Source organism: Glycine soja, chromosome 15, assembly GCF_004193775.1.
Source record: "Glycine soja cultivar W05 chromosome 15, ASM419377v2, whole genome shotgun sequence".
NCBI lineage: Eukaryota > Viridiplantae > Streptophyta > Magnoliopsida > Fabales > Fabaceae > Glycine > Glycine soja.
In genome coordinates this window covers 6,308,659-6,332,908 of record NC_041016.1, presented here as the reverse complement: position 1 = coordinate 6,332,908, position 24,250 = coordinate 6,308,659, and the positions used below count along the sequence as shown (strand labels likewise).

Genomic DNA, 24,250 nt, shown 5'->3' with positions numbered 1-24,250 from the left:
TTTCCCTATAATTTTTAAAATATAAAAAAAAAACAGACATAGTAAGTAGTAGTATGATTTTAATTTGGAAATTTAAAATTTGAAAAAAAATAATAATTGGGTGTTTCCGATAGTAGTAGTTGTAGCGGGCAAGCCGAGCCGATTCGATGACGCGAGCCACTCACACACTGGGGGTTCCCCCAACAACACGCGCCCCTCCCCGGCGACCGTACCGTATTATCCCCCACCCTTCCCACTCTTTCGCCTTGCCGTTTCTCTTTCTCTTTTTCCCTTTCACTTTCTCTCTCTTCAAACCCTAATTTCCTTTTTCCGATGCCGGACTTCCACGACTCCCTCTCCACCACGCCGCCGCCGCAGCCGTCCCGCCCCGTCCCCGTCCGCGAGGACTGCTGGTCCGAGGAGGCCTCCGCCACGCTCGTCGACGCCTGGGGCCGCCGCTACCTCGAGCTCAACCGCGGCAACCTCCGCCAGAAGGACTGGCAGGACGTCGCCGACGCCGTCAACGCGCTCCACGGCCACACTAAAAAGACGCACCGTACCGACGTCCAGTGCAAGAACCGCATCGACACCATTAAGAAGAAGTACAAGATCGAGAAGGCTAGGGTTTCGGCCTCCAACGGTACTCTCTCTTCCTCTTGGCCTTTCTACGAGCGCTTGGACGCTCTTATCGGCCCTAATTTTAGCGCGAAGAAATCCACCTCCCCGCCGTCTCCGTCGCCGCCGGTGGCTCTTCCTTTGCTGCCGCATCGGAAGAACCAAAACCAGAACCCTTCCTCTTCTCCTGCGATTTCGGTGCCGCCAACGGCCGTCGCGCTGCCGCAGAAGCGCTCTGCGGCAGCGGCGATGGACGAGGGTTACTTCAGGAGGAATTACTCCGCCGTGGCTGCCGCAGCGGCGGCGGCGGAGGCTGATGAGGAGGAAGATGAGGATGAGGCGGAGGATTTGGAGGAGGAGGAAGAATGTGAAGAGGAAGGGAGGGGGAGCGAAGTGGAGGAAGGGGAGAAGGAGAGGGAAGGGATGAGGAGGTTGGCGAAGGCGATAGAGAGGTTTGGTGAAGTGTATGAGAGAATGGAGGCGCAGAAGCTGAGGCAGATGGTGGATTTGGAGAAACAGAGGATGCAGTTTGCTAAAGATCTTGAAGTGCAGAGGATGGAGATGTTTATGGACACACAGGTTCAGCTCGAGAGAATCAAGCGCGGGAAAAGATCTGGCTCTAACGGTGAGATACACAACATTTCTCTGCACGCCCCCCCCCCCCCCCCCCCTTTTTTTCTTTCCCTTTTGGCTTGATTTGATCACACGTTGTACTTTATAGTGTTTTGTTTTCAACGAATGAATGATGTTTTGGACTTGAGGATGAGTGGGTCGCTAGAGGATTCTTCAGTGAGTTCCTTTTTGGTGGGAAAAGAAAAATAGATTGTTTAGGACTCTAGAGGGTGCGCTGAATGCTCTGAATTGGTTTTCTTTCTTGTAGTCCTGCAATTAAATATACTAGCATGTGGTGCACTTTAGTACATCGTTTTGGCAGGTTATTTATATCATAGTTGATGGTGAGATTTTTTTTGTGAACTGTTTTTCTATAAAAATGGTTGAGGCTTTAAGCTCGTCTTGTTAACTTTAAAGCTTATGGTTCTGCAAGATGCAGATGATTTAGCATTATAATGGCGTTTTCAAGCTCTTGTGACATTGACAATTAACGTGAGGGGCTAGTGACCATGTTAAAGCTTTTGACTGAACTATCCTACATAAATGAATTCTCATTGTTATTTGTTTTAGTATGTCTTCTTATTTTGGAAGTCAGCTTGTATTTGATGTTCAAACTTACTAATCATATATTTCACATTAACTTCTGCAAACAGATGAGTGTAGTTATGTTTACTTTTTTTGTCTGTCTTTGTGGTAGTTGTGTGTTGAAAATTCTCACATTCAAAGCTTTGTTTTTTAGTTTTGCATTCGGTGGCTGTTGGTAATGTTATATTTCACTTTCCTTTTGTATCTGATTGAAATAGAGCCATGCATGGTAAATTGGTACTGTACTTCTACTTTTATAAATGCATTGCCAAACCATGTGTGGTACATGTGTGCTGTATTTCAACTTTCATAGATGTGATGCAGTTTTGGGTCGTTGTTGTGGGCTAATATGCAAGCTAAAGAGGGGGGAACATGTTGATGGTTAAACTCTTGGATATTTCTTACACACTGATTGATTTAAGGGGTAGGAAGTATTACCATGCAGCTACATAATTTATGGAAATTAGGAATATGATGACAGTTGTGTTAACTAAAAATAACATACCATTGATAACTCAAGATTTCTTTGCCACATTGAGAAATATTGTCCATTTCATCCCTTTAATAACAAGAAAGGCTTTAGGCATGTTATCTACAAACTTGTCTTGTTTAGTAAAAACTATAATGAAAGGAATTTAGGACTCTATTTTTACAAAATGACTCTAATGAGTTACCTTTATAAATTTAAGGTCACTTGTGGATTCTTGAATCTGTTGGAATGGTTATTAGAAATCTTGTGATTTGGCATAGTTGAGCCCCAAATGGCATGATGGATTTAACTTTCTCAAGTATATTCTTCATCAACTGAGGAGGAATTATGTGATCTTGTAAACAATGAACATTGGACTCGTACAGATTTCCCTCCAGTTTGCTGCATGGTCACCTATTGACTGTGGGTTAAGAGTCTGTTTGGTTTCACTTATTTAATTTAGAATAAGCCATTATAAATGTTTATTGTGTGTTTGGATGCAATCTTACAAAAAATAAGTAATTTTAATGAGCTACAATTGATTTTACACAGCTCCATCACTGTCCGTGTAGTTTGAATTCTCAAAGGAGAACCTTCATTGTGCTCTCTAGTTATTTGTACATGTCATCTTCCATCACCAGACATAGGTAATGGTGAAGTCTGGCTGGAAGCTGCATCTATCATCTGTACTGTTCAAGTCTTCAAGAAATGTACCACTAACCAGTACAAGCACTGTAACAATGTCCCAACCTTTCTATCCATGTGAAGGGTGCTGGTATTTGTAAAGGATGGGTTTGGGTCACAGATAAAAGGTTGGGGAGTTTGATTACATGGATATCCAACCGAACTTTTGAATGATTAACCATACTTAAATTAAAACTCATCCCATCCATCCAGCTCAATAAACATTAGTATAATTGGGTGGAATAGATTGCATTTAGATATGAACATATGATGGATTAATGGGTTCAGTTGCCACCTAGTCATCCCTAATTTATTTGGAGGTGCAAAATAAGGGTAGGACTGATGTATCCAAGTTTAACAGGAACTGTGTAGCTTGGTGTTTTTGGCGTGGTGCAACTCCTGTCTTTTTCCTCCTGATTACAGATACTATTCAGCAGAATAGGGAAGTTAGAAGGTTTCTCTCTGATTAGCTCGTTAAAATTAGCCCCAAAAAAGACTAGAAAAGAGACAATTTTAGAGAAGTATCTAATATCTAATGTGTATGAATTCAAATTCAGCAAGAATGCGTTGTGCTGAAGTAGTGCTGACCTGGAAACTTAGGGATGGTCCTATGCTGAGAACATGAAGTGTGTGGATGAAAGTTTGATGCTAGCTTTGGCTTTGACTCCCTTTAGTTGGGTTGGCTTGGCTTCTGGTTACTTGTCCTTATGTTGGTTGATCCTTTTAACCACTCCAGTTTTCTTGTATTACATTTATAGATTGAACATATCTTCCATTCTTCCTATGAATAGGTATGAAACATGGTTTGCTTTAAGAACAAAGGAGAGTGATGAGTTACTGGTTCGGAAGGTATGGGGTTTTGTGGAAGTTTAATTTTCGCATAGGAGAAAAAGAATAATGGGAGAACTGGAAACTTGTATAGTTAGTAGGCTAATTCTTTTGGTGAAGATTTCAGTCATAATATTCATAAAAATATAAACAATGGGGAAAATGGCAATAATACATATGCTTATAAATGTTGTCTTATTTTCTTACTCTGTTTCTTGCGAGTGGTTATATGTGGTAGGGCTATAGCTTATATCCTTTGGGTGGCCTAAAATGTAAGTAGACAATTATTTTTTTGCTTGAAAAAATGGTAATATTACTCCTTTGTTTTTTTTTTCTTTTTCAAATTTTCTTGGTTCGATTTCAGACTAATGCTATCAAGTGTAAACTTTCTAGTTGTTTTGAATTTAAGAAAAATGCTATTAAGATGTTCTGTTCTTAATGTGAACATAATTTTTTATGATACTATTCAATAAATAAGGAGTCATTGATGATTTTTGGGGTTTTAGTTATTTTTGTCTTAAGTTTATAAGCTTATGTTTTTAAAAAGGGTAGCGATCAATGACAGTATGATACAAGGTTTTGATGGGATGAGTACTAGCGTGTTTGGATTTTCGTTCCTAAGCATGTACATGGAAAAACATGAATTAGTTACTTATTGGTAAATGTACGTTAGGCTCCTTTTCAACAATAGAAAACAAACACATGTAACCTTGCTTTATTGTATTTATTATTCTGAGCAAGATAATAATTCAACTAATTAGGATACAGATACATATTAGCTTTGGAGAAATATTCTGACTCAAAGCCTATTTATGTTTTTTGCTTACAATTCATTGCATTATAGATATTATCCAGCTGCTCAAGCTAAGGTGTTGTAAGTTTAGAAAAGATTTTTTAGCCTTTACAATTATGTAGTGGCTTGACTGCAGTAAATGTGTCCTTTTCTTTGACTTGAAACATACAGTATAGTTTTGTGGTTGTAGGAATCTTGATGGTCTACGATATGATCTGTATAACTAGTGAAATAATATCAAAAGAGGAGTAGTTGCGTATTATTCTTTCGGTCTACGCATTTGGTACTTAAGAAGTGATGACAACTTGTGATAGAACATGTCTCAATTTACACGACTCGCATCTCTGCTGAACTATTATGACAAACTTGTTCGTTGGTGCAGATATGTATAGCTAGCCAAGTGGGCGATGGTTCGTTGACGGTGCTTGAAATGCTGTCTTGCTTTGGTGAGAAAGTACATATCTTCAGCTGATATACTGTCATGAGGGAATATCTCCAATAGAAATTTATTTTGGAGTAATTTTGGATTCTTTTAGCTAGCCTTTAATTTGTTTTTATTAGTCCTTATAAATTAATTCAGCAACTGTACTAGGCCTAATTCGGCTTCGATATAGAATTTGCTCCAGTGTATAACACTCTTATGCCAAATGTTCTCCCTTGTCCCTTTTCAATACCCGATTGCTTCTTTCCAAACGCTAAGATAGGTAGATATTAGAGAACGTGCGTAAAAAACAATATTTGCACGTCAGTTTTACGTTTTTTAAAACAACTAGAGTCCATTTTTTCACAAAAAAAAAACCTAGGCCATGAAAAGTGAAAATAAAATAAGGTGTATAAAATTTTTTATGCTTAAAATTTAAAATATAACCCATATTGTAGAATACAAATTCAGACCAAGAGTACGTGTGCCATGTTTGAACTCTTTTTAAATTGCAAACACGCCAAAAACACCTTGGTGCGAGTTTGCATTTTCGATCTCATGTTGATGTTGCTGCCGGTGCTGCACCACTGCAGAGAATCTAAACTCTTTGCTGAAATGACAACCAATAAAGGCGTTACACATTGCTGTATGTGAAAAACAAATAAGCAAAATAAGGATTGGGTCTAAAATCTAAATCACAAGATTTTTTTGGTTACAAAATGACAGGATTGCTTGTTCATTTTTTTTTTAAAAAAAAAAGTTTAGTTTTGTTAAATGTTTCATTTCAGAATTTAATTTTCAAGCGATTTAAGTGCTTATCACTCCTTCATAAATTGCGACGTTGAAATTATTATTTTTAAACAAAACTTGATGTTTTATAACAAAATAAACATACAGGCAATAAGATGTGTAGATTCTTCTTGTCTATGTTAAAAAAATACATAACAAGCAAAGCATCCCGATTCCCAATCCCAATAGAAAATCTCGACTGAGTTTTTTCTTCTTTAAAGTAATAATTTCATAAATCTCGACTGAGTTTTTTCTTCTTTAAATATAATTTCTATAATTTAATTTCCAAAAAAGCCTAAAAGAAATTTGACTTTTCTATGTAGCTTTAGTTAATAAATGGTGAGAAATATATGCACGAGGATTTTTTTTTTCATTTTTGAAATTCATGAGGATCTATTTAATTGTGAACAAATTGAATAGCCAAAATTACGGGGGAAATGGTTGAAAACTGCAATGCCTATTTGCATGTTTGGTTTTCTGTTTGGGAGACCCCAAACAAAATCAAAAGTTATAAATTTTTACTTTTCATAAAACACTTAAATTCATTCAGTTCAACCAAACACATCCTATAACTTTCGTAATTAACTCTTCTAATGGATACTCGATATCAAAATGAAGCCCATTAAGTACTCGCAAGATGACCACACACAGTACTCTCTGGATATCTTAAACGCATTTCTTCCAACACAATGCCTCAAATGCAGCAACCTTTTTGCTTCTTTAAGATGTATATAAATTACACTAAATATCATAGATTATCATCTAAAATAATGACCATATGACAGATCCCATTGTTAACAGCTTCAAAGATCAGCAGGAAAACTACTGTTTAAGAATTATATAATGGAGTTTATCAAAATGAGAATCGAAAAGAGATTTGTTATGAGATTGAAGATTTTAATTATTGGAAATTTGGATCATGCGTGATTGCCATTTGTGTGTGCATGTGTGAGACTTGAGAGAGTAATATATAACAGTGGTAATAAAAGTAGTAAACATCTGTAAATCTAACCATTCGATCTTACCGTTTCTATTTTGGGGATGAGGTCTAATATGTGAAAAGAACTTACAAGGTTGAACTTCGATCATATATTTAAGACCTACAAACTTGCTCCAAAAGGATTATTCTGATGTTCAGAACTACGTACTAATTAAGTGGGATATTAATATCTTTCTTTGATCATTTTTAGTCGAAGCAGCAGTAGAGATGATACTTTTACGACATGCTCTCGTTCACTTTGGCAAATTAAATCCCCAATCCAAGTAAGTCGTTCTTGCAGTCCTGCATGCAAAGAGTATTCAGAAAAAGTGACTTGTTACATATTAATCACATCCTTTTGATGCTATAACTTATAGTTTAATACCCACATAATCAGAGTGAAAAGTCACTATTAAAATTGCTTGCAATATATAGAAGCATTTTCGAAAAACTTATAGCCATTATTGGATGTATGCAAATATGCATTCCAAACATCAGAAATTGCATAGTGACTGATCAGAATATGCGTTTCCACTCATTCAACTGACCAAACCTCTTTAGGTTACGTACATCTAAAACTTGCATATACTTAAAGAGATGTTATATGGTGCGAAAAATTTAGGACCAATGCAGTACGAATATTGTAGTCATATAAACATGGCAATGTGAACCAAAAAAATAAAACAAAGCTGTAATATGTTTGGGTGAAATCAAAGACATCATGGTGCATGTTTTCATCCAACTTGTTTGGTACCATAAAAGTTTTATCCTTCGGTGTAATGTATTTTGGATGTTTAACTTTTAGGATAAAGTACACTCTATTGTTTTTTATTTTTTTTTATAGTTTCACGCTTTAACTTATATATCTTGTACTTTGTATCACAGGGACCTTATTCATTCTTTTTGCAACACTTAACACTCAATATTTTTTTTTATTTAATTTAGCTAGAGTTTTATATTTATTAATCACGATTTTAACTGTAGTTATATCATTTTTTATATAATCCAAACTTTAGAGGAGTTTAGTGATATATAATAAAAAAGTTTTAAAAAGTAACTTGAGAAAGTAAGAAATTACAAGTATAATTTCCCCTAATTTTAACTTTAATCATCTATTATATAGTTTGATTGAGTTATATGGCAGGAAATATATGTTTTCCTTCCCAACAACCCTTTCATCCTAGGAAGATAGTTTTAATTTTTAGTGGTTTTACTTGTAGAAAACAATTTTCCTATAGTTTAATCAATAAAAATTCTAGTTAAAGTTTACCTGGGAGAAAATATATGAGAATGATACAGTGTGAGAGTTGTAGGTGTGTGGATAGTTAAATGTGCAATGGTGTTGAATATAAAGTGGAAAAAGGATTTTTTTTAAGGAAAAAATAATTATATGATGAATTTATAAATTTATTCAATTCAGTTTTTGTTAAGTATAATTAGGAAGCTGATACATAAATGTGATTCAAAAAAGGACTTTCTTCAAGAGGAAGACTCAACAATAGACAGGAGTTTGCTCTGGAAATTCTAAGAAACTTCTATACCACTGAGACCAATAATGTGTCATTCTTGAAAAATCTTATTGATCAACAATATTCAAACAAGAGTAACCTTGAAAAGAAGAATTCTTGGTCCAAATCATGATCTCAATTGTGTATTCTTTAACATTCACTACAAGATTAAGGAGGTATGGTTCTTCATATACTGCTATATGGTCATATGAACTTAAAATTATTTTCAAGAATGAAAAGTTGGACTATGAAAGGCTAGTTGAAACCATTAAAATTCTTAGACTTGGGTTATATATAGCAAACATAGAAGTAGTACAGTTTTCATTTACTAATAGGATGCTTAACCCCTGGAATGTGTTTACTAATGTGGCAAGGCCAGATCTTGAAGTAACGCCTTGAAGAACTATAAAGCCCCATATTGGGACAAACCAAAGAAAAAGGTATTGGGACTAAAATGATACACAAGTCATAACTGCCCCCAACAAATAGATGAATTCAGTTCAACTTGAAGGAGAGTGTTGAAACAGTGTATAGAAGGATTAATAACTGTGAAATTTGAGTTAAATTGATAGTCAATTTTAGTGAATAATGATTATAATTTCTTCATTTTAACGATATTTTTAATGAAATAGTGAAAAAATTGATATCATTGTAATATTTGACCAGCAAAATTCAAAAGAAGAAAATTTTAAGTGCTTTGGAGGAATGTTGATATAAAAACGTGAAGAAAAAGCTTTGAAAAAAAAAATTGAAGATTGGGACAGCTCGCTTAGCGCGTAAGACAGGTCCAACACGTCTCCTTGCTTATCGGCCAGCTCACGCTTAGCGCGAATCTCGCGTTAAGCGTGTGATCATCACTATACTCGCTAAGCCTAGAAGGTTCGCTTAACGCAATTTCAGGTGAATTTTAAGCTACTTTAGACCTATAAAAGAAGTATGAAACAAACCAAACAACACACTGAAACTCAGAGTTCTGTAATGAATACATCCTAAGCATGAGTATCTCAAATAGGGGAAACTCTCTTTCTATGTTCATTATCTCCTTCTCTTCCTTTATTCATCACTTCCTTTCTTCTATCTACATCAGCTCCTAAAGTGTAACTCTCATGTCAATGAGAGGCTAAATCCCATTGTTGGGAGTCTGATAGACCAACTCTTATAATATAACTCTTTCTTATTATCTACTTAATGCAATTCTATTTCTATTGTTATTTTCTATGCTTAATTGTTTATTATGATCTAATAACCCATATAGTGTTTAGGGGATGGTGCTTTGAAAAATAATTATTTTCTAAAGAACTGAAAAAGAACATTTAAATGAAATCATTGCTAGAAATAGATTGATATTCGTTTAGCCTATTTTCATGCATTTCCAATTTTAATGCGATTTATTATTTTTATCTTTGTAAAAAAAATTGGATGAAAAAAATATATAAATTAGACTCTCAAAGATAGAGTTTCTTAATAGATATAATTGAAAATAGATACATCATCATCAGATAAAGAAAATCATTCATATTGTATCACAAATAATTTTAACATGATAGACAATTTGATAAAATTGTCAATGAATTTATAAGGATAGAGTCCAATTAGTTCTAACTTTATACATAATACACCTTTCATGCTTGCTTGATGTAGATCCAACTAAATCCATATTCACTCTGTATTGGGCATGTGCGGATTCCAAAAAAGGCCATATAGGAAATTTGGACGATTTAACATTTTATTTGATTGTTTAGATTTGATAAATGGGTTGAGGTATCTTTTGTACTTTTATCAATAAAAAAATCATTAAACACAATGTCTACTTCTAAGAAATTTTATTGCCATACAAATGAAGAACATATAAATACATGGATAAATTTACAAAAGTGTTTTTATGGTATAAATTTCATTTAAATTTTTCTTCAATTTTTTTTAACTTCTAAAGAACACTTTTTATTTTTAAAAAAAAAGTAAAACTTATCCAACGTGACTATTATACACCTTTAAATTTTTCTGAGATTAAGCTTAAACAGGCACATGTATACTTAAAATTGACTATTAATTGACTATTGCAAGGTAACAGCATGCACGGCACCCTACAAACCAGTAGGTACTTTAATTATGAGAATAGTGACTGTCGACCATTTATTGATTATTCAATTTGCAATGGCTTTTTTAAAAAGTTTATTAAATATAACGATGCACAAAACACAAATATCAACTGTAAGTGATACATCATTGATATCAACTAACATAGTGTAAACATTTAGCTCATGATGATATTATATTTATATGTATATATACACTAGATTCTGAACGCTTTTGCTATATACACTAGCTAACAAACATTGACGTGTAGGCACCATACACGGTGCAGATTATGCAGTTAGTTTGTTGGTGTTATCACTATAATAAAGATTTACTTACTAAACTTTATAAAATGATTATTTACTAATAGTTTGTCATTCAACTTAGAAAAATTAATCTGTTAGTATTATTGATCTATCATAACTGTATGATACATTATATCAATGAATAATTGGATTGCCATACCCATTATTGTAACTAAAGTTTTAATGTTTCAAATTAAGTCCAAAATAGTTCATGGAAATTAAGGAAAACTTATTAAAAATATTTTTGAAGACATAGTTTATATAGGACATAGTAATTTTTTTTTTATTTTCACAATTACTTATGCAAATCTTTGAAGACAGAAACAAAGCCAAAAATAATGTGATATTTTTGCAATTATTTATAAAAAAAATAGAGAATGGAAACAAAATATTTTCTTAAAGCAAACAATTCTTCGAGTTTTAAATTGATTCAATTCTTGACACAATTAATTAACTTTTAATATGGTTATCCCTGTTTTATATAATTGATAAAGCCTCAAATCAAATAAAATATTCTAGCTACTTGGATTAAATGCAGAAAGGTAGCTATTTTGGTTTTATATGCACAATTCTTGATCTGATCTCCTAAAGATTACTTTTCCCGTGAAGGACCCGTGTGAGGTAGGTCTAAGTTAGCTATCGGAGGTTATACATATATATTTCTCTTTTTGATCAAAAGAGGTCACATATATACTTTCATTCCAATATCTTATTTCTTAAGTAATAACCTAACAGGCTAAGGTGAATTTTGCATATAACTTGCTTGATTAGTTCAGTGTGTTTTGCATATTCGCAATATAAGCAATGCACACCTTATTGGATATATCAATATCAAATATTATAAAGTCTTAACTTCTAACTTAATTAGACATCTCAAATCTTAAAAATTCATTACAATAGCAGTAAGCCTTATTGATGGATCACAAAAATGGAAAAAAAAAAGAGAGAAGAACCATGAAGTTGATTTCTGAACAAAAAATATTTTGTTCAAACTTAAATATTTTAACTATAACTATACAAACATGTATAAAAACTTAGTTTAATTTTGATACATTGTTAGTATAATTTTTTTTATACTATCAACTTTTTTTTACTGACTAATTAAGCAAAACTTTAGGTATATATTTTTAAGTAATTATTATAAAAATCAAATATTTTGAATGATATAACAATTTAAGATTGTTTGAAAGTATAAAATACCTTTACATTCAAAATATTATCATTAAAATCTAAAAATTATTACTAGTATCTTAATTAATTTGTTCATTTTTGGGTATATGAAAATAATTTGTTCATTCAAAATATTTTTGGATTTTAGCGAGTAATATTCCATTCTATTGTGAGAAAGATCTGGGTTAGGAGTGTTAATCAAATTGGATTGACCCGATGAATTGAACAATCCAAATTAAAACAATTAAATTGGTTTAATTATTGATTTTTTCAATTCAATTTTAATTCAAAATTCTTAGATTTATCTATTTCCAACCTGAATCAATTCAATGATTTGATTAGTCATTTTTTAACTTTTAGATTAATACATTTTAGTCTTTAAAACTTATTTTTTTTCTTCTACTTTTGTATTTTCTTTCTTTTTTAATTATTTTGATCTTCTTATAATTTTATATGGTGTTACTATGTATTTTAATTTGGTCATGTTTATTATGTATCTTTTTATTATATTTTTAATAAAGAAATTAGTAATATATATAAAGTGATAAATATATAAAAATAAATATCAAATAAAATAAATAATTAGTCATTAAAGAATAAGGAACATTTTTACCTTTCATTAATTTAAAATTAAATATTTATATAAAATAAATAACAAATAAAGATAAAAACTTGAAAAAAAAAATATAATAACTATTTTTTTCATAACCCAATGACTTGAACCAAACAAAGTGATCTTAACAGAATTGATTTGGTTTGGATTGATTGAAATATAAAAAGAAATTAAAATCCTAAACCAACCAATTCAATTAAAAATAATTAGTTCAAATTTGATTTAACTTAATTCTGAATCAATTCAACATGTGAATATTCCAAATTTGGATGGAAAGATGAGAGAGAAAAAAAAATATAGAAAGAGAAAGTGATGAATGAGGTAAGTGATGCAATGCTAGTAAAAAAAAGTAAAAAGTAAAAATAAAATGAAAGTAAAAAATGTATATTTTAAAAATTTTCCTTTTTGTATGATAGAATATCATTCAATGACATCTATCTTAGTATACTAGTATACTTTATCATGGGCACGATTTTCTACTGACCACGAGACAATGTTTATAGGATGCCAACATTCACCCTGCTGAGGATCTAATATGAGGTATTTGGAATGGGACAGCGATGTATGATGTGAGAGCATAATTTCAAGTAAATATTTGGTTTGCTCATATTGCTATGTCACTGACTCTGTGATAAATATAAGATTAGGTACAAGTTGAAGGAAAGTTCCTCTATGTACGACTTGTAAGAAATTGAAATATATGGATTGGAAAGAATACAGTAGTTGAGGTTCATTATTTAAAACCTTACATGGACATGGAAGTATATACAGAAAGAGGCAGGGAGGGAAAGATTGCCGACAAACGTGGCCCATTAAAATATAGTAAACTCATTTAAAAAATTAGTATGTTTGCAAGCCATTTTCAGAAGCAGACAAGTTCATGCACACTTACATAGCTATGTATGGCCCGAACCTCAACATCTAACTGAGATGTCCTTCCACCAGAACAATCTGGTAGGTTTGAGCTTATGATTGATCTAGTTCTCTATATCTACAGTATGTACTTCCTTTTTATTTTATTTTATTTATAAGACAAAAATTCACATTTAATTTTATTTGTCTTCCCTTTCTTGTTTTAGAAACTATTTGTGAGTATACTTACGGAGGACTCTGGATAGAATTTTTTAAGAGACAATAAGTATATATAGACAATCTAATGACAAAGAGTCAAACAAGAAGGAAACGTCCAAGGCCATTTTCGTGTAATCTCTCCTCACATTCACAAATGGCTAGATTAAGTACACATTCTAAACATACATACATATGACCATCATTGAACAAACCAACGTTTGTGTGGATGCTGAGAGAGACAAATAGATAAAACAATTAACTTTTATACCATGTTTCTAACAAGACACAATTTTTATGGACCACATTACCGTACAAATTGTCTTAAAGAAGGATTCTGTTTTATTAATTAAAACACGTTTTCGTTTAAAATACTTAGCCGAATTCAAGTACGTTTCGTGTTCTACGTCAATTTGTATGAATAACATGCAACGTATGATATATCAAGCTCGCATGGCCATGGGGAGCAAAGACATCTAGCATACTCAGAAATAGGCCCAAAATCAGCATAAAGTGCCTACCTGAGAAGTATTTAATTAGGAAACTGCAATAACAGTGTTTTGAATGATAAGAGAGAGAAAGAGAGAGTGAAAAAGAGGAGACGAGAGAGAAGGTATCCTTTCTACTCTAATTATTATTCTTTGCGGTCTTTAGCTAGTAGTATATTACTCTAACTAAACAATTTCTCAATCAACGATGGAAATTTAGGGTTTGTTTGGGTTATGCTTTTAGGGTTTGTGTTATGTATACTCCATATATAGCTGACATTTTTCTTTTTTAAAAAGGATTCAAATTTCCATCATATATAGTGATATGATAACCTTTGTTAATCTACCTACCGACCCACAATTAATCACTGTGTGTCCTATCTACACACACAAGTGATTTGTCACATTTAAATTCAAACATAGCATAAATTAAGCAACTAATTAATTGATATTATATGGTACGAAAAAATTACCATCCATCGATCGATCTCAAGTGGCCAATTGCTTGAAGGACTTTGGAGCATCATGAGGGCCCTTAAGTTGGTTCTTCTTCTTCTTTTTCTTGGTGTATGGGATCCCTCTGGCCTTTGCTTGACACTCCTTGACTTCGCGAAGGTACACGCGAATAGCTCCACTTCCAAAGGGATTAGTTTCGGCGGAGCCTCCGTGCTCTTCATAGGCAGCCCTAAGCCGTCCGATGAGAGCATCAAGACTCCCCCAAGCCTGTCTGAGAGGACAGGTGCAGGGTGCGGGCGGGTCAGGCTGCCCAAAAAAGATGCAACCGTGCAAGTGGACCTTGGTCTTCCCAAATTGGTCAAGGTAGCGAAGGAACTCAAGCACGTGGTTGAAGTTGCACTGTGACAGCGAAACTGGGGGTGTCTGGTTCTTCAAGTACTGGCCGAAGGTGTTCCAGTCTCGCCGTTTCTGGGATTCGTATCGGCTCAGAGGGGCCGCCGCCGGCTGCTGATGACGCTGATCGGAGGTTGCGGCGGCTCGTGACGAGGAGGCGGAATCGGTATGCATTTCGCCGGACATGGTGGCTGGAAATTGGGATAGGTAGAAATAAGACACAAGAGGAGGTGAAAGAAAAGAATGTGTTAGTGCAGTGGACAAAGATGAAAATCACATCTTGGGGTCTTTTGAGAGGACATGTTCTGGGCCCTATCTGAAGCTGCTTTTGTTCCCCTTTTCCTACTCCCTTCTCTCTCTCATATTTGTATTTCCACTTTTTACCTATTTGCACTAACTTATATATATATATATATATATATATATATATATATATATATATATATGATTTTGGTTTTGTTTCTTTTAGATTAAAAAATATTAAAATATGTAAGTAATGTTATATGCCGTCATCGATCATCATTTCGATCATAGTAGCTAGGCATTATGATTTGGTAAATGGCATAAATAATTAAGACCTTATCAAATTATTTTATTGTTTTTGTCTAATTCAAGGAAGCCGAATGGATTAGCCGGTTACCTTGTAGTTGGTGCTTTGGTGCTTATAGTCCAAGTATGTCTGATTGGATTTAGTGCACTAATTAACTTGGTTATCGATAATCATCGGTGCTTTGTGAGCTAATGAAATTTTGGTAATTATAAATTGTTTTTAGCATGAGATTCTGGTCTTCTATTCTTTTTATTTGTTCATATTGGCCTAATGCAAAAGGTTATTATTATCTGAACGTGTGTGTAGGGGAAGGGGGCGGAGTACGTGCACTTATACTGTTTAATTTTGTGTTAAATGTAAATTTAATTAGCAAAGTACGTATGGGTGAAGTGTTTAAATTAATTGGTTTGGAATTTCTTTAGCTTTACATAACAATAATTGTAAGCGCATCTTCTGTGCTGCAAATCAAAAGCGTTTTGTGACAAATTATTTAGTACACTGATGACATATAGTCTTTGTCCAGAGAAAAAAAAATCTGGTATTTTTTAATTTAAAAGGGTTGGAAATAGACGAACTCATAGAGCCAACTAAATTTTAATAATATTTCTATCCTTTGCTTTTCAAAAACATTGAGCCAGTTTTGTCAAAAAAAATAAATAGCTAGAGCCAATTAAATTTAGATTTTGGTCTGAGTGAAAGCCAACGTTTGCAGGTTTAGTTAATTGTTTTCAATTTGGTACTCAAACATTGTAAAATTTCTATTGACTTTAGCATATGTATTCTTTGGATGACTGCGCAGTCGGAGTCTCATCTACGGTTTAGTCAAGAAAAATTACGTTTGTGACTTGATTTAATATTAATCTATTAATTTTCGTTCTATTCTTTGTGAAAGTCTTTTATGCAGATAATCCTAACATTTTTCAATAGACAATATGATTAATTCATCTAACACATTCGAGTAATTTGATATAAAATTTAAGAAAAAATATTATTTTTTAAATATTTTGGTAATAGCAACACTAATATTATTTTAAGTAATACTTTATAAGTAATGTATCTATTTGAAAAAAAATAGTCTTTTGATATGCTTTAATATTTCTAATAAATATTAATTTGTTTTTTTATTGATTCTTCTTTTTTATGCAAATTAGTAGTTCTCCTTTTACTATTTTCAAATTTGAAAATAAATCAAGAATATACATTTGTTCACTTGGGGTGATAAGATATGAGCAAATAGCAATAAAAATAAAAAGTTAGAAATACATACAACGCCTGAGTGAGATGGAGATGTATAAGAGAGATGAGATATGGAAAAAAATTCAATAAAAATCGTTTTGAATATAATTAAGTTTTAATAATAAATTAATATTAAGTTTCATCGTAAACAATTTTTTTTTATTAAAGACTTAAGAAGTATTCTAACCTAATGCATTGATTCAAGTTACATATATATAGTGTATAGAGTTAAACAAGAAGTTAGGAAATTACCCAACTTTTTTTTCACACACACACAAAAAAAAAAAAAACAATTTAAAAGGAGATATTTTTCATTAACAATTTTTAAGATCTCACCTTTATCAAATCAAAAGTTGAAAACTAATATTAAATATAATAAAATATAAAAATTAAATTGTGATAGAAAATATATAAATTATTTAAGACATGTTATATAATATTAAAATTTATTATAAAATATTTAAAGCTAATTGTGTCATTTTTTGGTTATTTTTTTATATAAATTTTATAATTTAATTAGAAAATTAAATTATGTATTGAGAAGGAAAATTAAAGATAATTTTATATATAATTTAAAACAAGAAATAATTTTTTTGAAAGTTAAAAACATTGGAAATTATGTTCTTAAAATAAATATGCAATTTTAATAAAATGGTAATATTCTCAACACATATATCATATCCTAATATATTATTTAATCAACCTCAGATATAAAATAGGATAGCATATATACTGTTTTTAAGAGATTATTTAGTATGCATCAAACGCTGAATATGATTTATTATGCTTTTATCTTATCATACTCTTATCCAACTCTTATATTCTATCATCTCTTATTATATTATGACTAGCAACAACCTTAAGTGACATGAAGATTATCATAACTAAGTATTATAGGACTTTTGTTGGGCATTTCACTATAGGAAAATTCAATAGCTTATATACCATGTTCACATTGATTAGTGAGTTAAAATTATGAGAGTTCAGAAAGGATAAGTTAAGATAGGAGTGCTCTCTTGTTCGTAGAAACTCTAGAACACTAATTAAGAATTACTTATTGATCATTTTATGTTTTTCAGGTTAAACGGAGGAAATCCTCAATAATAAATCTTAGAGTTGCTCATTGGAGCTAGAGCTTAGTTTGGGTATCTTCTAATGTATGGCCGGTGTTTGATGTGTCTTAGCTTTACGAAGCTTTGTATATACCTAAGTGTCACGCGATATATATAAATTTTTAAAAATCACATTGAACCATATTGGTTGATGGTTGTATTATTAAAATCGAAAGAAAAATTTTAATTTTACTATATCTCGAGATATCAACTTAATTTACCCTTTGAACAATCAAACAACGCAATTGATTATATGTTGAAACCAAAATATAAAATTGAATAAATGAAACAAATATGTTTCCACTTTGTCAATATATTCAGGAGATCTTTTGTGGGGGCGATACTTGTGAGACTTTATGGCGTTGCATGATTTCACACGTTTGCTGAGGGCCCATAAGTCTATTATGTAAACCAAAATTAATCACCACCTAGGACGAGCGGTGAAACTAAAAGGAAAAAATAAATTAAAAGGTTTAAATGCTCTTTACTCCTTGATTTATTAGTATATTTGTATTTTCATTACAATTACGCAATGAGAATATTGCACCCTAATTTAATAATATATAAATGTTGTAAGTTTTTAACAAGTACTCAAATAAAGGGGAGTTTGAATTATCTATGAAATTTTAGGTTTATATTTTGTAGATGTTAAAAAAAAGTGTCAAGAGAAACTATGTCTTTTTAATATGTTTGGTTGAAATGAAAAATAGCAAACAATTGAATAAAGAGAATGTGATAAAAACAATAAATAAAATTTTAAATTGTTTGGAAATTGGAATAGGAAAATGAAAAGGAAAAGTATCTCTTTGAATAGATTATTATATCTTTTGAAAGATGTGACTTTTATAAAAATAATGTTAATGTTACCTTTCATTTTCTTTCATTATTTTTAAAATAATATAAACATTAATTTAAAAATATTAAAAGATAGTATTATTTGATCAGATAAAAAGTTCATTTATATAAAAATTGTCTATTGTTTTATCAGATATTTAAGAATGCACAAGGGTAGATATGAAAATAAATATTTTGAATTTCTCTCACCCAATTTCTTATCAATATTGTCGAGATCAGAAAAAAATTATAATGAAAAATGACCCCCCCCCCCCCCACAAAAAATAAAAATAAAATCTTGATTAAATACTTTCGGGTACCCGTTGACTTTCTCTACCAATTTTCTCTCTACCCTATCTTTCTTTACTAAATCTGCTATAGTAAACAAAGCGTGAGGGAATCAATTAACTTAGAATTGAATTAATTTAATCAATGTCAAGGATGATTTTTAAATGTTAAAGTTTTCCAATAAAAATGTTGTAATCCTTAGCTCAAAGTGTCAATCATGTCCCCCCTCCCCCGCCCCTTTATTCTTCCTCACCTATCGCTACTAACCCCACTCCATTTTCCATTCCCGCCATATGACCATATTCAAATTACAATTACAACATTTAAAAACTTACACCTTAGGAGGCATCTACACATATCTACATATTCTTTATATTATGCTGTAAAAAAAACATTTTCTACATATTATAGATAAAAAGCACACAACATTCTGTAAAATGGCCCACGTGCATCAGAGATACGTAATAAAATCAATTATTAGCTAGCATTGACATATTTTGGCTTGATCATAAACTATAAACCCATTGACACCATTTTTTTTCCTTTTTAGCAAAAAGAATACATTGAACAAATTGAGAGTACCAGAGGCACTCAAAGAATATACGACCCCGTTTTTATTTATTTATTATTAGTAGTAAAAAGAATATGTAGTACCAGAAGTACTCAAAGAATATATTGAGTCATTGACACCACTTTCTTAACCTTCGCGAAAGTTAACACCAAACAATTCGGCTTATTTCCTTTAATAATTATATTATATTTTTAAGTTATTCTGAGATTTATTTCATACCCTAATATTTGACACAAATTTTCTCTCCTAAACTTTTAAATTTTTTTTAATCAAGTTTTGCAATGTGATTTTTTTAGTGAATTTTGGTATTTACGTGATTTCTTGTTCAATCACTATATATAATTAGGACTTCCTGTATAAAGATACAATCAGTTTAATTAGATTAGGTACAATATTCAGTTTCCCTGGAAAAGGTTTCTCCCCGGCCAAGATGTTAAAAAACACCATGACACAGCAGTTTAGACACCATACATGATTCTTAATTTTGCACGACTGTTCCTTCTCTCCTTGCTAATATCGTTAAAGATTATGACAAGATGCAGCTTTAGTTCCTTTTGAATGTTATGATCATTTTGCTTCGTTTATATATGCTTCTTTTTTTTTGGGGGGGTGTTCATCGTTTTTGGTATATGTTGGACACATATATTATGCCTTTACCGCATATGTAGGTGTGTGATGAGGGTCCAATCAGATTATCCTTTTGTATGTGGACAAAATTAGTCCGTGAACCTTTTACTACAGGATTATATGTCTTCATTGTACCAAACACTGGCAAAAGTCTTTCACGGTTGGCCTTTAGAGCGAAATGAATCATAACAAATATATATGCCCTTAGGAGTTTTTCAGCTAACATTGAAAAAACACCATGTAAAATCTAGCAACGAAGTTGAGTTTATAGTAAATAAAAACAATAGATGAATATGTTAAGTAAAGGTATATATATATCCCACAAAATTTAACACTCTTTTTGACAAATTTTAATTGTAAATATATAAATGAATATGTTAAACTGTATTTAAAAAAGATGGCTAAAAATAAACACACGCTTGAATTTTTCATTGTCAATAAAAAAAAATTTCTGACATGAGAAGTACGATCCTCCATAGCAATATTTTTTTCACGAATTTAAAACTTCAAATGTCAATGGAGTAGAAGTCACCGAGATCTCTAGATAATATGGAGAGAACTGTCACTCCTAATCCCCCATTACCACTACCAACATTAGCAACTTCATTGCTATTACTATATATACTACTATTGTTGTCTTCAATCACTCCATCGCCTCTACTTTTCATAAGCATAATTTTGACATTAAAATTTTTGTTTATGTTATTATTTATAAAGTTATGCATAGTGCGCGCACACCAAACATGATATAAGATAAGAGCTTACATTATTAATAAACTTAATTTCCTATTCTTATCTTATTGTTTTATACTATATATTATTTAAGTTCTGTACCTCATTTGTGCAAGTTGTTCGAGGGGAAATGGCAACGCGCACAAATGAGAAAAATAACAAAGCAGGAAGTAAGGGAAATTGACTTTTGTATCTCTGAGGGACGATTTTCGCAACTTGAACTGAGAGATTCCTGGAATTTGTCAAATTCGAAGGACATAACATAACCATGGAAAAACTGTTGTGAGGTAAAAACATCAACTATACTATTATCTTTGTGTTTTGACGGATTAGCATTTGTTTGTAAAAATAGAGAGTAAGATGACACGACATCAATTTGAACAAGAAATGAAAGCCACCAGATTTGGTGGCAGGCTCCGTTAACATTATTTTCAGCTGGGTGTTTTGTTTGCTAGCATTTTTAGAGCATTTCGAAAGGTTATAATCTCACATTACTTACTTTTACTTAATTTTAATATATAGCATATACATATATACCAATATTTGTTTAAAGCTTTTAAACAAACGATTAAGTAAGAAGAATGGTTTAATTAGGAGTGGTTTTTAATTAGAGATGAAAATGTGAGTGTTATTGCATCTGCGACGAAATGGACCCCCAATGTCATGAGCCAAAGATTGCAGATCGAAGCTCTAGCTTTCAGGTGGAGTCTTCAAGTAGCTTCTGACCTAGGTTACTAATTTTAAAAGGTTGTTTGTTCTATTACTTCAACCACTAGGGAATTTTATTTTTTTTTTGCAGAGGAAAAAAATTGTTATATCTTAGAAGACTTGCACATTATTCAAATACAAACAATTCATGTTTAAAAGAGATAAACATGAATTCATACGTACTAATAATCTATTTTTCTAGCTATGCAGTAAAACATCTATTCAGCATTTTAATTGATGGTCTATAAAAATTGGTTCGCGCAGTATCATAAGTGGCTGAAGAAATTTTATAATGTAAATAGTTTGATTGAAATACTTATAAAAAAAACAATAGTTGATACTTCTAAGAGTTCTAATTAAATTTACTGTAACAGACTATAGAAGTAAAAGCTTGATACGGTAAGCAAAGTTTGATTACATCAATGATTAAATTAAATAATGCTATAAATTAATGTTAAGTAATATAACCTACATTTTAAAAGTAAAATATATTTGAAACAAGTACAATAAATTAATGTTGTGTAATTTAACCTACAATTTTAAAATGTTATACTTTTCAAACCGTCTCTCATAATACTGTACTTCCAACCAGTATATATTACTAATTGAATTTTTCTCTTTATGTTCTTTTTGGTAGCTACAAATTTTCCAACATGTGTCATCAAGTGTTCTGACAACACAAGCGCAACATGTTGCATAATTCCTGCAAAGGCCGTTCAATAATAGATCGGGAAATTAGTAAAACAACTCAACCACGTCTCAATGATGAATATTTGCAATCAAGGAAACATTAATTCAGCAAATAATCTATAAGTATGCAAATACATATGAAATCATCATCATTATCATTATTATCGTAAATACATATATGAAACCTCTCTGATCCAAAACTGAAGAATATTTTTAAAGAATGCTCAAGCAGTAATGGGATTTTCTTTTTTATCAATATATATATATATATATATATATATATATATATATATATATATATATATATATATATAGCTAATAGTAAATGTCTCTGTGTGTTTATTGATAAATAATATCAATTTTAATGAATTTGATTCTGAAATAATTAACAGTAAAAATTTGTAAAACAAGCTTTACACGAAAAACTTGTAAATGCTATGAACATTATGCTCCTTGTCTCATGTTCTTTTGTTATTAATATTTTTTTTTCCGGTTTTACACGAGAAACTTGCTTTAAAAGACCTTAAAAGAAAATGTAAAATCTAATACTTATTTTCTGCACTTAATCTTTATGTTCAGAAACTTTACTTGTCCCGTTTGCAAAATCATTAATATCTCTTTATTGATTCTTATTTACGTATAGAATAATATGATATTCACGAGCATGCATGTTATATACATAGCACAATTTGTATTGGTCGAGGTTGAAAAGAAAAAGTCCTCAGTTTGATTATTAATTTATTCCCAGTGATCACTAGTTAACACTTAACATTATTCTAACAATTAAAACTAGCTTTAGCTCGAATGTAATATTTTTTAAATTAAGAAAATAAAAACATAAAGAGGAAGTAAATGGTTATCATTTAAATCTGTAAAACAACTAATGGTTAGAATACATTTTCAGAGTTGATGTTCAATTGTATTTTGCAATTTTATATTATGCTCAATATATATTTTTAATTTTTAATAAATTTTATTTAAAAGGATTTCATTTTTTAATTATTACAATTAATTTCTTCCTACATTTTTTAAAAATTTGTTTAATTCCTCATATTATTTTTACTTACCATTGAGAATATTAATCGATTGAATTGAATTCATTTTGAGGAAACAAGTCCTATGCTAATAATATATTTTTTTTTACAACACAACCGGGTTAACTTTAAATTTAATCTAATTTAAAGTAGTTTGAATATGATCAATTTTTTAGTTCTTAATGGGTAGTGAATAGGCTTTAAAATTACAAAAAAAATATTTAAAGTATCAAATATTTATTTTATAATTTATTTTCTACAAGTATAAAATTAAGCTAAAAAAAATCTATCTCAATTCAAATTTAAATTATTTAAGATAACTTACGCAAAGACACAACAACCAGTTCTTTTAAGCTACCAGTTAACCTGATTACTTTATTAGTCATATATCGTCCTATTTTTTCTTTATTATCCATTATTTATTAAAACTCTTTTTAATACATATAAAACTGTTTTCTTTATATATATATATATATATATATATATATATATATGAAACCCTTAAGGCACCCCTTACGACCACCCTTTGAAAGGAAGGGCCATATATTGGCAGCCTCTATATATATATGAAACCCTTAAGGTTCCCCTTACGACCACCCTTTGAAAGGAAGGGCCATATATTGGCAGCCTCAGAAAACTAAACCAGCACACAATAAGAGATAGAGACTTAATTAATATGTTGATAAATTTATTCATGGCAGACATAAAACAAACATAGAGCTTCAAGTGAAAACTTGACAATGGAATAACGATGGATAAGTCACAATAGATGGCACCACTTTGATATCATGCTGAAGTTACAAGGTTTTTGCATAAAGAGAAGAGAGAGATTATAACTATATATATATATATATATATCCTAAAATATCATATAAAATAAAAATTTATTTTATGCACTACAAAAACTATAATCTTAATTATTTTATAAACTAGTTATCAATTTTTAATTAGCATATTTTGACTATTAATTAATTAAAGCTTATTTATATTATCATCTAATTATAAATCGTTATTTGAATTATTTTAAAAAAAATTAA

The 24,250-nt window shown here is 31.1% G+C and overlaps 2 protein-coding genes across 2 annotated transcripts; one reads left to right on the top strand and one right to left on the bottom strand.

Moving 5' to 3' along the window:
• LOC114388292 (trihelix transcription factor ASIL2-like) lies at positions 1-5,238 on the top strand. Its single transcript, XM_028348706.1, has 2 exons — positions 1-1,219; positions 4,948-5,238. The coding sequence occupies exons 1-2, from the start codon at positions 313-315 to the stop codon at positions 4,959-4,961; spliced, it is 921 nt and encodes a 306-aa protein (XP_028204507.1). The 5' UTR covers positions 1-312; the 3' UTR covers positions 4,962-5,238.
• A 1,506-nt stretch (positions 5,239-6,744) lies between these two features.
• On the bottom strand, positions 6,745-15,603 carry LOC114386809 (protein LIGHT-DEPENDENT SHORT HYPOCOTYLS 10-like). The gene is made up of 2 exons (XM_028346863.1): positions 14,456-15,603; positions 6,745-7,057 (listed from the first exon to the last, which is right to left on the bottom strand). The coding sequence occupies exon 1, from the start codon at positions 15,015-15,017 to the stop codon at positions 14,472-14,474; it is 546 nt and encodes a 181-aa protein (XP_028202664.1). The 5' UTR covers positions 15,018-15,603; the 3' UTR covers positions 6,745-7,057; positions 14,456-14,471.
• Positions 15,604-24,250: the final 8,647 nt, after the last annotated feature.

Excerpts from the sequence above, each read along its gene's own strand:
- LOC114388292 (XM_028348706.1), top strand. The coding sequence starts at position 313 with ATGCCGGACTTCCACGACTCCCTCTCCACCACGCCGCCGCCGCAGCCG.
- LOC114386809 (XM_028346863.1), bottom strand. The coding sequence starts at position 15,017 with ATGTCCGGCGAAATGCATACCGATTCCGCCTCCTCGTCACGAGCCGCC.